The sequence below is a fragment of the Anolis carolinensis genome, chromosome 2 (assembly GCF_035594765.1).
Source record: "Anolis carolinensis isolate JA03-04 chromosome 2, rAnoCar3.1.pri, whole genome shotgun sequence".
Lineage (NCBI taxonomy): Eukaryota > Metazoa > Chordata > Lepidosauria > Squamata > Dactyloidae > Anolis > Anolis carolinensis.
In genome coordinates this window covers 108,204,788-108,221,176 of record NC_085842.1, presented here as the reverse complement: position 1 = coordinate 108,221,176, position 16,389 = coordinate 108,204,788, and the positions used below count along the sequence as shown (strand labels likewise).

General features: G+C 36.7%; 1 protein-coding gene across 6 annotated transcripts in view; it reads left to right on the top strand.

Annotated features, from left to right (window-relative positions):
• The window catches only part of meikin (meiotic kinetochore factor), a 28,988-nt gene extending 21,912 nt beyond the window's left edge, over nucleotides 1-7,076 (top strand). For 5 of the 6 annotated variants that reach the window (XM_062970379.1, XM_062970377.1, XM_062970380.1 and 2 more), the window contains 4 exons: nucleotides 297-380; nucleotides 1,801-1,926; nucleotides 3,928-4,051; nucleotides 6,395-7,076. In XM_062970379.1, the coding sequence (XP_062826449.1) occupies nucleotides 297-380; nucleotides 1,801-1,926; nucleotides 3,928-4,051; nucleotides 6,395-6,510 (450 nt within the window). In that variant the 3' untranslated portion in view covers nucleotides 6,511-7,076. The remainder of the gene's footprint in view (nucleotides 1-296; nucleotides 381-1,800; nucleotides 1,927-3,927; nucleotides 4,052-6,394) is intronic. The other variant, XM_062970381.1, reaches the window with a different exon arrangement.
• Nucleotides 7,077-16,389: the final 9,313 nt, after the last annotated feature.

The following is a 16,389-nucleotide window of genomic DNA, read 5'->3' as shown; positions in this document are numbered from 1 at the left end:
CTCTTCCCATGGTTTATTTTACATCCATACTGATCTACATCCTCTGTACTTGGTTGATTAGTTTTTCACACATAAATTTAATTAGTTAAGAAATGGTCTGCTTTTACAAATCAAAGTTAAAGTATGTGAGGATATATGTAAACTTCTTGAAAGAATCAGTTACCTTTGTCTATCCTGAAATTATATACCAATGTATAAATAGTTATGACTTACAGGTAGATTGATATGTGTACTCTTTTCCAATTAAGAGCAACTCTAGTAATTTGCTTGTGATAAGATTATATGTCTGTATACAGGAGATCAATTCTGTATCAGTGAACCTAAGAAGGAATAAAGCAATCCTAGCAAGTACTGCATTTCAACAGCCAGAAGATGTAGAGGTTAGTGTAATATTTTTAACAAATGAGTCATCATTACATTTTGGACTTTGGTTACTATTCATTTGGTCCTTGATGTGAATAATAAAATGGAATGTATTTATAAGTATTTTTTCAAACAAATAGATCTTGGTATTACTTCTGGTCTCAAATCGATTTTTATAACAGCTAGCAACATTTCAACTATTCACATAAATATCTGGCTTATAAGGCATTTCCCTGAATGCACTGAAATGAAATCTGTATGAAAACAGAAGGCCATTTTTAACCAAAGTACTTTTCATAAAGAGAACAACGTGCACTCCGGAAGTAAAAGTACAGATTTGAGAGTGAAAATTAAACATTTATTTATTTGTTTATTTATTTGCAGTATTTATATTCCACCCTTCTCACCCCAAAAGGGGACTCAGGGTGGATTACAATGCACATATACAGTAGAGTCTCACTTATCCAACATAAACGGGCCGGCAGAATGTTGGATAAGCGAATATGTTGGATAATGAGGAATTAAGGATAACCCTATTAAACATCAAATTAAGTTATGATTTTACAAATTAAGCACCAAAACATCATGTTAGACAACAAATTTGTCAGAAAAAGTAGTTCAGTACACAGTAATGCTATATAGTAATTACTGTATTTATGAATTTAGCACCAAAATATCACGATATATTGAAAGCATTGACTACAAAAATGCGTTGGATAATCCAGAATGTTGGATAAGCGAGTGTTGGATAAGTGAGACTCTACTGTACATGGCAAACATTCAATGCCATTATTAGACATACAATATATAGACAGACACAGAGGCCATTTAACATTTTTCCAGCTTCTGGCTTCATGAGGGTATACTCGATTCTGGCCACAGGGGGAGCTGCTGCTTCATCGTCCATTGTAACACTGAGTCCTTTTGATGGTAGTACTTCCTAATTCCTTTCCACACTTTGCTGGCAGTTTTTATGGTGTCGTAAATTAAGTTAGTTTAGCCTCCCTGTATATGCGTACCTAGACTTTTCTACTAAAAATGCAACTGTTTTTCGAGCTGCTTAGGTGGGCAGAGAGCTAAGCTATTTACGGTTGGGAGCTCAATCCGACCCAGGCTTCGATCTCAAGACCTCTTGGTCAGTAGTGATTTATTGCATTTGGCTACATGTAGAAATGAATCTTGCAGCTTTTGAACTATAATTAACTTAGTATTATAGAAATATCTAAAGGAGATGCGATCAGACTTACCACTTGGAATACTGTAATGGCAAGAGAAATTTGTCATTCTTTGTCAAGATCCAGATAAGGCACACAGGCATATGTAGGCTGAAGAAAGAAGATCTGGATGTTTTCTAGAGAAGCTTGTTATTCACCCATTATCTAAAATTAATATGAATAAAAATTCTTTGTATTTTTTTTTATTTTGCTTTTGATACAGCTGGACTTGTCATCAGTGCATAAAGGCTCACTCAGTGAAGATTTCTTATCAAACACAAATAGTCTGTATGTAAATTCAGAAGAAATTGTTCCTGCAACATTGTCTCCAGAAAAGACTATTTATCAGGTTATATGTTACGTACTTTTTTCTTTTTGCCTTTGCACTGCTAACCTACAAATATCTTGTAACTGGCATTGCATTTTTTTTTAAAGTAGTCAGCTGCCCTTGTCTGGACATGTTTCATATTGTTAGTATCCTTCTGACATCACCCCTTCCAGGTGATGTCTGATCAAAACAGAATAGAGTGACACTACTACTTCCCTTCATCTGGTCACTATGCCACTATTAATGTAGCCCATAATTACATTGGCTTTTTGTCTGCTGCAACACCATTGATTCATGTTGGGTTTATGACCTACTAAGATCTCTAGATTCTTTTCACATGTACTACTTTCAAGCCAAATATTACCCATTCTATATTTGTGCATTTAATTTTTCCTGCCTAGATATAGGCATCTAGTCACTTCTCTCCAGGATTAAGCACAGACATTGGTGAGCACCCCCTTGGTTTGGTATGTCAACCAATTACCCACTTATTTGTGCACCACTCTGTAGCCAGAAAGGCTCCCAGAGCAGCTTACAAATTGTCAATTTGACATTTCCCTGCCCTCAGGCTTACAATGTAAATAGGACAGGACACACAAGGAAATGAGAATGGCAGCAGGGAAAGGAATTAAGTTCAGCAAATGTTGTCTGGTCTTCTCATCCTCCCAGGCCACAGCAGTGGCAGTTGGGAATGGAGGGAAGGCATTCACCAGCTGATCAAGGCATGATGGAGTTATGTATGATGTCTTGCTTGATTTATTGAGAGAATGTGAGGTAAGTAGGTAGATGTTGGAAGCAGAGTGAATGGAGTGATTAAGTGGATGCGGACTGGTGGAGATTTGCAGGGGAACAGCAGGTGAGTGGCAATTAGAGTCTGAGTTGAAGGGTTTGAGACGAGTCTAGCCTCAGGTTTGCAAATAGTGCAATTGTCGAAGCATGCCTGAGAGGACTTTGTATGAGACAAGGGTTTGAGTTGTGTGATTGGCAAGAATGTGATCTGGGCTGGATCTACACTGCCAAATAATGCTGTTTGAACATTATCTGCACACTGACCATGTAATGCAAGTCAAACAGAATTATTTGGCAGTATAGATCTAGCCTTATCTTGAATGGGTAGAAGGTGATGTTTCCAATGTTGTATACAAATAATCAGCTTTTTATCTTTTGGCAAGCAAAACTGTCACATTTATTACAATTTAGGAATATTTTGAGCCCAAAACAATGCTAATAAATTCACACAGGAAAAAATGTTTTTGAACAGGTTGAAAGATACGGGAATCTGCAAGGGGGCACAGAGACCTGCAAAAATAGGGGCTGCATGAAATCTGTAGACCACCCCTTTCCTACACCTGATTTACATTGTAGGATGATCTGGGATTTTATTTCTAGCTTCACAATTCTGTGAACTATACATTTTCTGCATCAGTCATAAATCATATCCTTTTGTCTGCTTGCACAGATATAGCTCTGTCTGCCTATATATAACATTTTATAAAGTATTTCTTTTTTGGCATTTGTTTACTTATTCCACACCTTGTTTTTTTTAAAAAGTTACAAAACTGAAGTATTTCTACCTCAGTGACAGAATGAATTCTACTATTTGGCACTATCCATAACACGCGATAACTTACAAGAATAACCCTGCCCCTTACTTGTTATTGGACGTGATATTTGTACTGACTGCAGTTAAGTGACTTCTAGCTCACTTACTGTGAACATTTGGCCTTTGATTGAATGGTAAAACCATAGTTCATTGTTTTGCAAATGAGACATGGTAAATCAGCAAGAGTTGACAGATACTATGTAATTACATTACATCAAATTTTACCAGTTCAGTAATAACTTTTAATAATTATTTTTATACTCCGCCACCATCTCCCGAAAAGAACTCAGCGTGGCTCACAAGCAGGACCAAGCCCAGAACATACAGCAAAATAAACCAACTAGTAGGTGCTGCAGGTGTAGGGTTACATTAAAACCTAACTCATTTATACATTGTCATGTTTTCTTCCAATTCTTCAGTGTTTACGTAACCCACCAGAAATCTGCTCTATTATTAAAGCTTCTCCAGGATTTAGACCACTCAAAATTCTCCAGCATCCATTGAATAGAAAAGAATTATTTTTTCCACCAGGATCAAGCGAAGGTAAAAGGAATACATAATATTTATTGATTGCGAGAAGTCCTTAAATAGACAAGAGACACTGGGTGGAGAAATACATGTAAGAAGATAGGCAAGGCCACTTTAATTCAATTCTTCATAAGAATCTAAAGTACCATATATACTTGAAAATAAGCTGAGTTTTTCAGCCCTTTTATGAGCTGAAAAAGCCTCCCTCAGCTTATAATGGGTCAAGGCCGGGCAGGAGAGCTTGGAGGCAATTGCATGCAATATATGATATATTTCTCTTTCCTCTTACCCTCCCTTATCAGTTTTTTTATTTTCCAATGCCTCCCTCGCTCTTAACCAAGGGAATGTTTTGAAAAGGGAAAGGATGGGGAGAGAAGCCCTTGCAAGTCAGGAAGAAGAAAAACATATATCTATTAATCTTATAAAAGCATTTTCCCCTGAAATAGCTGTTATTCTCTCCTAAAGATATACCGGTATAGGCATTTTCCCCTGCAAGCCTTTGCAATCCCTATGTATCTGTATATCTATATACATTAATTTTGTATATGAATTTTCTTCTCATATGCTTGCAGGTCGTTGAAAATCTTTATACATATAGATATCTAGAGATTTCCATGTACCTGTATATCTGTATCTATATGTATACATTATTTTTATATATTAATTTTCCCCTCACATGTTTGCAAATCTCTGCAAATCCTATATAGATATAATTATCTATATAGAGAGAGATCTCTAGTTAGATAGGTATGAATATAGATATATAGGGCTCGCAGATGTTACAGGGGGAAATGCACACACAAATATATAGACATGACTAGATAGATATGAATATAGACATATAGGGCTTGCAAATATTGCAGGGGAAATGCACACACACACACATAAGAGAGAGGTCTGGATAGATATAAACATAAATATATATGACTTGCAAATATTGCAGGAGGGAAATGCACACATATAGAGAGAGAATTTGCAGGAGAAAATGCATATGTGAAATTAGTACATATAATTATAGATCTATATCTAGCTCTGCATTTTTATATAGACATTGAATGTTTGCTTGTTACTATGTTAGAAGCCAGCCTGAGTTTCCATGGGGAGATAGGGCAGGATACAAATGAAGTGTTGTTATTATTATTATTATTATTATTATTATTATTATTATTATTATTATTATGTTATTGTTGATACCATATGGCTTTTGTTGACCCTACTTTTCCACTTACAGAACTAGTTTACTGTTTTTCTTTGAAATACAGTAAATATTCCAAAACATTTAACCTACCGTTGCCTCAATTAATGTAATTTTATTGGTACTAATTTTACCAGTAGCTGCTGCATTTCCCACCCTAGGCTTATACTCGAATCAATAAGTTTTCCCAGTTTTTTGTGGTAAAATTAGGTGCCTCAGCTTATATTCGAGTCAGCTTATACTCGAGTATATACAATATATATTTCTGGAACTAGACTTCTAGACTTATGACTTGACTTCACATTCCTAATCAGCTACTTGCTGGGTAGTTTGAGATGAATCATTTTCTCTCAACGCCATTCCAAACTCTGAAAATGGAGAGTACTGTAAAACAGCCGAGAAGGTTTAATTCCTTTATTCCTTTATCCAATTTGTTGTGGATTCACTCTTAGGTCTTCACGCAAATCTACCATGTCAAAATATATGATCCTGTGCTATTCTTTTCCATTTCTGGCCGAATATTAAAAATATTATCTGAATGTAAGCTATTTAGCCAGAAAAGGTTTAATTACTCCAAATATATTGATAAATAAATACAGATGCTGATGTTGAAAGAGAAAGTACAGTTTTCCTAATGTTTTTTTGTTATACTACAGGATAGGAATAAAAATAAACAAAATGGAGAGATCTTTTTGTTATTAAGGATAAGTGAAAACATAAGTCTATTTACAGTCTATATTGTCCAAATCCAAAAGAAAAAAGTTCATGAAGCAGAAATGTTTTTAAGGGGTCAAGGTGGTCAATGATGTTGGAGTTCCTAGTTTAGATGTTGTCTTCAAATGGTATGTGAAGACCATGAAGACAATTTGGCTAATTGGAATACTATCTACATGGTCTTGGACCTGCCAGGAAAAAGAAAAAGAATACCAACAAAGCAATAAAATTAGATTATCTGTTTGAGAATACAAAAGAACCCCTTGGAACCTCAAATCCAGTGCATAGTTTTCTGTTTTTTTCATACATCATTAAAATGTGTGCATAATGTGCTTCAGTTTTCACATTACATCCTACTTGATGCATAAGATGCTTTATTTATTCCTGCTTTTAGCAGAAGTATGAATTAAAATACTGGCTCTTCTTTTATTGTTACATTGCATTTCTAGCAAACCATTGTTCCCAAGTTCACTGGATGAGTGGTACTGATCTACAAAAAGTTGAGTTGGGAATATTTTCCCAATACAAACTTATATGTTTTTCAGATATTATTACAAGCTCATAAAAACTGGGTTTACAACAACAATATATGAATCGTTCTATTGCTCTGTCAAGGACCAATGACAGATTTTTTTTGAAAAGAGAGGAGAAAATGTCTTATCCCATGGAACTCTATACAGCTATATTGTACAAATAGTTAAAAATGTAATTGCAAATAGTGATATAGTCCCATCTGAATGATGTTCTTAGTTCACTTTTGCCATGTAGATTTCAATATTTATTTTGAGCTCTCTAAAGACTTTGTATATATTACTCATGGCTTAATATTATAAATAATTAATAATTACTTATTAATGTTACAAAGATCTGTAAAATAATTGCCTGGGAATGCCACTGTCTTCTAGAAACTTTATTCTGGCATTTTCAGTACTGCTGTTCCTTCAGTGGTACAGTATGAAAAAAGAGAAAGTGATGGGGAATGGAAATTGAAAAATATGAAAGATGAGGTTATACTGAATATTTGAATTTTGTTAAGTTTGAAATGTTTTTTAAAACTATTGTGAAAAAAATATTCAAGATTTTTTGCATTATGATTACTACAAAATATTAAACAATTATGAGTTATCAGGAGGAGTGTGTATGCCTGATTGTTCATGTCACTACCTCATTTTGCTGCTAAAATCTACATGTTGACTTACATATCATTATCCTGTTTTCAAATATGGACTGAATATACTTGTCTCTTAATAGTTCTCTGCAAGATATGGTATGATCCCAGAAGCCAGACAAAATATTCCAATTTAAGACAATTAGAACAATTGCATCTTTGTATCTCCCAGAACAAGGCTTGTGAAACTAGGTATAATGTTAGCAGAAATTTATGTAGAAAAAGTAGTTGGATTGTTAGTGCCATACTTTTAACAGAACTATATAAATTACCGTAGCCTGTTCCCAAGATCAAATCCTAATCTGATTTAAGACAGATTTGGTCCAGAATCTAATTGGGCCATCCTGTTCGACAAAACTGCTGGTATTTTGTCAGCAGAAGGAGAGGGAAAAAGTTCCACCCTCCTTCAGAGCCTCTCTGTGCACCTCAAGACATACTTCTTGGTGCTAGGAAGTCCACCAAGGCATCTTTTTTTTTGGGTGGTGCAGAGGGTTTTGGGCAGTAGAGCTGGAAAGAGAACAAAACGTCATTGAAATAATTGCCGGGTGCTAACATGATGCCCTATTTAAACCTCCTTGGCTTAATTTCAGATGTTGAAAAGTGGATCCTGTGTTCTCCTCATATTTAAAAAGATCTATCACTTTATGTTTTATCACTTTTTAGTGTACATCTTGATATGTAACATTTGACATATTAACATTTTGTGCATAGCCCTTCCCATGAACAGAGGCACCTTCATTCGTAATACTGAGAGCTTGTCCCGTCTTGCCCCCGCCCTCTCTCAGTTCCAGTTGACAATGCCAAGGGTTTCTGGTTGTGTTGCTACTGAATTGTGTGGAGTGTGTGTATGACCTTTTAAGCATGGAGTTTAACTCTTTGTTATAAAATCATGAAAATTACCTGCACATGTGGAAGATGACTGTAACTCAATGGTCTGACAATTACAGATGTTCCTGTTGTCCCCTTTCCATCTTTACAGTCTGAAACAGCTCTGTTAGTATGCTCTCAATTTCTGATCATTTATTTTTTATGAGAACATCCCCCATTTCCCCTTCTAGATGAAATTTCTTGGTGAAAAATTTATCACTCGATTGAATCTCGTCTTTTCATCTCTTTTATATAGTCCTTTTCTAATCTTATTATAGCATCTTGGCCATACAGTATGTTCACTTAACATTCATACTCTTGGTTAAAAATTCCCTTCAACATTTCATGATTTGTGTGGAAGTCATTTCTTATTGTACCTTTTTTGTTTTGCTCTGTTTCTGTGCACTGATCATCAGAGCCGGCCCTAGGTATTTTTCAAGTGTAGGCGAACAGAATTTTGCCCCCCCCCCCAAAAAAAACCAATCACTAAAAAATAAAAGCGTTGGATAAGCAAAAATGTTGGATAATAAGGAGGGATTAAGGAAAAGCCTATTAAACATCAAATTACATTATGATTTTACAAACTAAGCACCAAAACATCATGTTTTACAACAAATCAACAGAAAAAGCAGTCTCAACTGTGCCCCCATATGTTTTGCGCCCCAAGTGACCGCTTAAATCGCCTCATTGTTGGACCGGCTCTGCTGATCATGGTTATCTTTGTCCTCACTCACAAGCTGGCAAACAGTTTCATTAAGGATTTTGATGCTAGTTCTTCTATCTTTTACTTCTTGCATGTCTTTAACTGTTTAAAGAGTTTTATCAGTCATTCAATGAAGTTTTTGTTTAATTTTTGTTACAGATGTTTCCCACAATTCTGGTTCTAGGATTCTTCTGTTTCTGGGTCAATTAAGCTTAGTAGTGCAAATCTCTTCTTTATATGATCTTTATACTCTCTAGTTTTTGATACAGTAGAGTCTCACTTATCCAACATTCGCTTATCCAACATTCTGGATTATCCAATGCAGTCTGCCTTTAAGTAGTCAATGTTTTCAATACATTGCAATGTTTTGATTCTAAATTCGTAAATACAGTAATTACTATATAACGTTACCATGTATTGAACTGCTTTTTCTGTCACTTCCTTGTAAAACATGATGTTTTGGTGCTTAATTTGTAAAATCATAATGTAATTTGACATTTAATAGGCTTTTCCTTAACCCTTCCTTATTATCCAACATTTTCACTTATCCAATGTTCTGACAGCCCGTTTATGTTGGATAAGTGAGACTTTACTGTATTATTATTTTCTGGTCTATGCCTGCTTTTATTTTTTGCAAAGAAAATGGATCTGGATGGTCTATATTGTCTTTTTCAACTCTATGATTCTATGGTTCTGCTTGTAGTTTATTGGACTTTTGTACTAGTCATTTAATGGCCACCATGTCTGCTCAGTTGTCTGAATAATGTGTTTCCAAATGATAAACTGATGGCTTGACAAAATTTGACAAGTACTGTAAGTCTCTTTCATTTTTTCATCTCAGGTCAAATTCACTTACAATATTTTGTTCTGCTTTATTTCCTACTTTTGCATTCCAATCACCTATAATAATGAGCATGTCCTGTTTAGGGTTGTGGTTAATTTGATCCTGGAGACAACATAGAATTTTTTTATTTTTTCCTCTCATGCTCTATAGTTGTATAAACTGCAATTTTCCCATGAGGTTTTATTGTTATTATTCAGCTGGACTTGTCTGTTTTGCTACATCCTGCCTCATGATTAATGCCACTGTGTCTTCTCAGAATGCTGTTTTAGACTAAAACACCATCTAATTACTAGATTGGATATATTCAATTCCTGGCTATGTTCACTCACTCATAATGTATCTATTGCTTAATTATTTAATGTCTGCATCATCTCTGCTTTATGTCATCAAAGTGAAAGAGGAAAAAGCTGGGCTTTTCTGGCAAAGAGTCCTAGAGTCTGGAACACGCTTACAAAGCATGGTTTAGTTTTAACATTTTAAGATGTTAGTAGGATGCAGAGATGATGCATAACGTTCCATGCAGTCATGCCGGCCACATGACCTTGGAGGTGTCTATGGACAACGCCGGCTCTTCGGCTTAGAAATGGAGATGAGCACCAACCTCCTGAGTCAGACACGACTGGACTTAATGTCAGGGGAAACCTTTACCCCTTTTTTTAGGATGCAGAGAAAAGATTTTGTGGAAGAACTTAATTAGTGGTATCTCGGCAGGCTCTGTACACAACAGGATGCTCAAATGCATGGACCTGTGGTCTGATGCTGCAGTGTCCTTTGTATTTTTCAAAATAATTTTTGCTGGCTCTATACATTAGAGAAGGAACAATTGCAAGGAGCTCCTTTACTATTATCTGCCAGAAAAAATATGTAATAAATTTGTAACTAATACCTTAATGCCTCATGCTTGCTCCTTCTTCGCAATCCTTTATTTTCCTTTCCTTTTTAGTGTTATGCTGAAAACTATTATATCAAATCTTTGTAAGCTGTTCTAGGGCATTTTTTGGCTGAAGAACTCAATAAATGTGCTTTGAATAAAAATAATGTTATTTTCCCAGCAACATATCCGCCATGGACATCTCTTCTAATGTTTTATTTATCCTGAAGACCTTGGATAAATGCTAAGATTTTCCCACCCAAGTCTAATATCAGATGTTGGTATCTCAAACAGGCAATGAGTTTTAACAGACTGAGAACACAAAAAACACACACACTTAGAAAGGAACATAGAATATTATAATAATAATATTATACTATACTAATATGATAATACATTGTATATACATGTAATATTAATAATAATATTATGATGTAATACAATGTAATAATAATTATAATTGACTATTATAATTGTATATTTATATTACATGCAATATTACTAATAATATTGCGATATAGTTGTATAATATAATATATTGTATGTATATATACTTGTAAACCGCCCTGAGTCCCCTTCGGGGTGAGAAGGGCGGTATATAAATGTCGCAAATAAATAAATAAATAAATAATAGAAAATTTTTCCTCTTGAATATGGATAACAATGTGATTTTTGTAGCCACATTTTCATAGCTTCAGAATATCATACTATGTAAGACTTCTTTATGATTGTGTTTGAAGCTTAGATAATAAAACAGTTTGAAAGCACGTGTTCTCACATTCATTCCACTCTTGTGAAGACAACACTGACTGAGAGGCTGTTTCTGAAGAGGATTTTCATAATATTGTATAATACGTTGGAAGACTTCTTGTGGATATGTGAAACTATGGACAAGAACGAACCCAATACTCTGAATATGCCTGAGCTAGAAACGTGTATAAACATGCCTCCAACAGACAAGAGTTTTTTCTCGCACCCTGGACCTTCCACAAGAGGATCATCATGGGTCTGTACACATCATACTTTTAAATCAGGCATGGAAACTATTGGAAGGCAGAACTTAATACTCTGCAAAGTTTCCTTGATATATTTTTTCCAAAACATAAGACCAGACAAGGTCATTATATAATGAACATTCACCTTTGATAGAGGTCTCCATACTTTGAATGGCAGACTTCTGCTTCCAGCTAGAAACCATCTGCATGACATATCTCTTAACGGTGCCAGTTTAGATTTCATCTTACATAATATAAATGGTGGGTAAAGAGAATCTATTCCTGGCAAAAGCATTTGATTTTACTTTCTCGGCCTCAGGGAAAGGAAAGGCAACCCCCTTCTAACCAAATCTTGTGAAGAAAACTCCATATTAACATTGCCTTCGGGTCACCATAAGATGGAAACTACTTGTAGGCATCCAGCAACTTCAACAGCACAAAACGAAATTGGCCATTAAAGCATCCGAGTACACAGATCTGTATGTATGTTAAAAATAACATTTTCCAAATATGTAATGAAGTTCTGTTTCATCTAAAGACAGAGATCTTACATTTAATATGTGCCTAAATTGTGCTTGAACACCTCAAAGGTATGTTTAGCTTGCAGTTCTATTCCTGGGAGCATCTAATTGAACTCATGCACAGGATAGCAGCATTGCAGGTGAAAAGACACCTGCAATTATGTGTCATTTCATGCTGTAATTTTGAACTGCTACATTTCTTCTGGCTACAATCTTATGCATACTGACCTGACCAATTGGTAGCCTTAAGTGGTTGCTGCATTCTTTAAAACATATAGGTATGAAAATGAAATTTAAAAGTGAAAAAAACCACACCCGTCATATATGGCTTCTCACTGTGATTTTGAATTATCACATTTGTTCTTGTTCTACCTTCAGGCTACAATTTTATACATACAGAGAAAACTGATGTCATAGACAGAACGCCACCAAATAGAGTACAACACAGTTTATTAAAGTTACAGAACACAAAAATGCCCGTAGAAAACAAAGGACTAGGCAAACACTTGTCTTCAGTGTGAAAAGTAACAGAAACAGCTCCGTTTGAACTAAAACGGTTCGAAGGAATAAACCGGATTAAACAGGAGTTTAATCCGGATTAACTCAAAAGTGCTTACTTCAGCCTGGCAGTTTAAACAAACAAAAGTTGGTAAACAAAGGTCAAAATGAACATCAAAAGCTGGCAGCAGATTCCTCTCTGCTACCAAAAAGCTACAGATGAGTAACTCAGGCTGTTACTCCTCCGTGCAACGAGCGAAATCCGGGTCCAGGCACATCAATCAGGATCACGGCGGTCAGCAGGGTCCCAGTCCGGTCCGAGGTCGAAAGCCAAGTGCGGGCATCTAAAGTTCCACGAGTTCCACCGATAGCCACAGAAGGGATAGTCCAAGGTCGTAGTCAGTCAGTCAGTCCAGCGTCAATCCAGAGTAGGTAATTAATGTCCGTCAAAAAGACGACGGAGGTCCAAGCTATCAAGATTAAACACAAGTTGCACAGAAAAACCCCACACAGTTCCTCCCGCTGTCTATGCCCAGTGTCCTTGGTAACTTACGTATCCAGCAACGAATCACACCCGTCTTCAGGAAGTTCCCCAACAAGAGCCCAAGCGTTCGTCCAGATTACCTTGCCCAACGCAATTAGCCATTGATCCTAAACCCCATTTTATCCCAGTTCATAACTCCTCATCGCTGTCAGCTGCTATCCTAATTCCAGGTGTCTCATCATCATCATCCTCATCAGAGCTAAAACACCTTTGACTACGCCCCACAGCATCCCCAGCTGCGGATCCCGCTCCATCCCTCCAGCCCGTCCATGGGTCTGATCCTGCAACCCGCCAATCGCCTCCCATGCTATCAGTGCCGGTGACACCCAAATCCTCCCTCACACGAGTCCACTCCATGTCATCCTCCTCTGAGCTAACCATCTCTTCCTCCATTCCCTCGGTAAAACCCTCAAATGAGTCTTCATCTGTTGGTTCTGCAAATAAGTCCCGGAGCCGTTTCCTTTCACGCTCCTCAAAAGAGTCTGACTCTCGAGGAGTCTTACGACCCCGTCTCCCAGTACCGGAGCCAGAAGGCTCAACCATAACAACTGAGCTAGATGTAACTGGCAGTCATGAGCTGATGCTGAATTTTTTAAAGTATATGTGTAGATGAGATTTAAAGTATGTGAAGAGCAGATAGAAACAGGCAAATCATTTTCTGCATAGGGTTCCCTCATCAATTCTTATTTCACCACGAATCCAACATCAATGAGATAGAAGTGATTGGACAAATGAAACTAAATTAAATTTGAAAAAAAAGTTTTTCAACTAGTATTTAACTGAAGAATCCTGGGAGATATAATTCAAAAAGGAGTGCTGTTTGCGGATGAAAATTACATGGGAGGTGTTAAGCAACCTCTGTGCTACTGTGTATTTTAAGCCTGCCTCCTATTAGACTTTGTTTTACTGTATTAATTTGGTTATTCTGTATCAGATCAATTTGGCTCATGTTTGGTAAATTGAGTCAATTAGCTATTGGCATTTAAGTCACATAATCTCTTATTAGCTCCATTATGCAGAGCTAATAGGAGTTGTAGTCTAACAACAACCAGAGAGCAATAGGCTTTCCATCCTTGCTCTAGTTTGAGAACTATATAGTCCTCTAATCATTGCTGGGCTGCTTCTTCTGCATTCTTTGCCACAGACTTGTGCTAGCTAGAGCTAGTGGAAGTTGCAGTCCAATAACACCAGGAAAGCCTCAGGATTTCCATCCATGTTCTAGAAAATTCCAAAGAAGTGCACATAGGAGGAGGCCACCCCAAGCATTTACCTCCTGTGTAGGATTGGTAAGGTGTGGGGGTGATCCCTGTCCAGCAGGCCACATACCATCACATCTTTCTATTTTCTGTGCCCATCCCTCTAGAGTTTTTTCTCCTCCTCTCTCTAAAGCTCATTAAACATGTGCTGTCCTCACTGTGCTGTTATCTGCCTCCCTCCAGGTTATTGTTTTAATTATACTTCTATAAATCTTGGAGCTGCTTATCAATGCTTATTTGTGGATAGGATGATGTTTTGGATGTTTGAAAAAGAACACTCACAACCCATGTGATACTGGGTTATTATGATAATTTTTATTTCCAATGCATTTGAGATTGCAGATGACCATCTGTTGGGAATTTTTTGATTATGTATTCCTGCTTGGCAGGGGACTGAACAGGATGAGCCTTATGGTCTCTTCCAATTTTATGATTCAGATGCTTGTTTAAATTCAATGTTACTTTTGACTAGAATATTTCTGTTTAAATCAATAGGAGTTATGATTAAGAAATTGCATTCATTTCAGTGGTGTACTCTGGATAGGACTAACATTGGATTTAGCTCAATGATAGTTGTGCTTTTGTTCTTCCCACCTTCTTCACTCAATTGGTCTAGAGATGGAATGAAGTTTCTTTGTACCAGAGTCATGATATTGTAAGATACATGAGGATTGAACAGACAGTACCCTTCAAAACAGTTGTTTCCTGAAGTTAGTGGCATTGCTCTCTGAGAAATGTGTGCCCAAAATAATCCTTTAAAGGATTTTAGTGACATCATCTCAGATGAATCATGCCCTCTCTAATGGTGCTAGCCAGCTGAAATGTGGAGATTTATAGCTTGATCCTACATAGAAAATGCCAACATTTTATAGTTGTATAATTATAGTGACTGAAAGGATTGTGCATGTTGGCCGGCAGACGGCAGTAATGGGTTTAAGCCTTAGTTTCTGCAAGTGGCATTTTAAAATACGGCTACAAAATACAAATAAATTAGAACTGGAGACTGATTTCTTCTATTTAATGTCACCAGGAAGAAGAGAAAGGGGATCAATGCTTGCTGTTCATTAATCAGAACACACTGGGGGTTGTGTAATCCTTATAAGATGTCCTTGTCACTGCACGACTATTGCTTGCTATGTAACCTGAGCTGATGGTGGAAAGGACCCTGATTGCCAGAAAGAGCTTCTAAAATGGAGCTCTGCTTTGATATACATGTTGACTGTGATTATTTAACATCAGAGATGCATAACACTGGGAGTAACTTTTTGCTCTCAAATAATTTCTGGTTATCATTTGGGGGCAATTTTCAGTCCAAGTAAGGTGATCTCAGGAACTAGAAAGGTGGAAGACTAGTTTTAGATAATCTAGATCAGGGCTTCTTAAACTTTTTCAACTTACAATCCCTTTATGTCCAAGAAATATTTATGTGACACTGGGTATAAAATATATATAAAATAGGTATGCAAATCAAACTTTTTTTGAGGATTGGATAGTTAAATCTCTGGATATGGAGGACCAATTGTACCACAGCCATAACAGTTAGGGCATGCCTAACTTCCAAGTACATAAAAATCAAGCACCTTAAAAAAACCAGTGGCCTTCAGTATCTGCTGGATTTGGTTCCAGGACCCACAGTGGATATGAAAACCCATGGATGCTCAAATCTCATGATATACAAGGATGTAGTAAAATGGTGTTCCTTATTTAAAATGGCGAAGTCCATTTTAGAGAGTTTTAGAGAGATAGTTACAAATATTCAAGCTGTGGGTGGTTGAATCTGTGCATACAAAGGGCCCATCCTATTGCAAGACAAACTTTGTAGGGAAATTAAGCTGCAAACAAAAAATAAATCAGATTTCCTTCAAGCAAGGGGATGGGGTTGGAGAGAAGGTAGGGCAGTAAACGTCTGGAGAAGCTGGCTGGCTTCCTTCTCTTCCGTCTTCTTTGTCCATACGCTATCACATGGCTGACTGCCTTCCTGGACCAGTTTCCCTCATTTCATTAGCTTTTTAAAGAGAAGGTAAAGCCTGTACTTCCGCTTTCAATCTTGTGGCTGCTTTCTACAGAATTCTGGAGGGAGGGCCAGGGCCTCTCTGACTGATCATTTTAAAGGCCCCTCCCTAAACTACAAACCCCACAATTCGTCAGGAGGCAGTCACAGGATTGAAAGCCGGCAC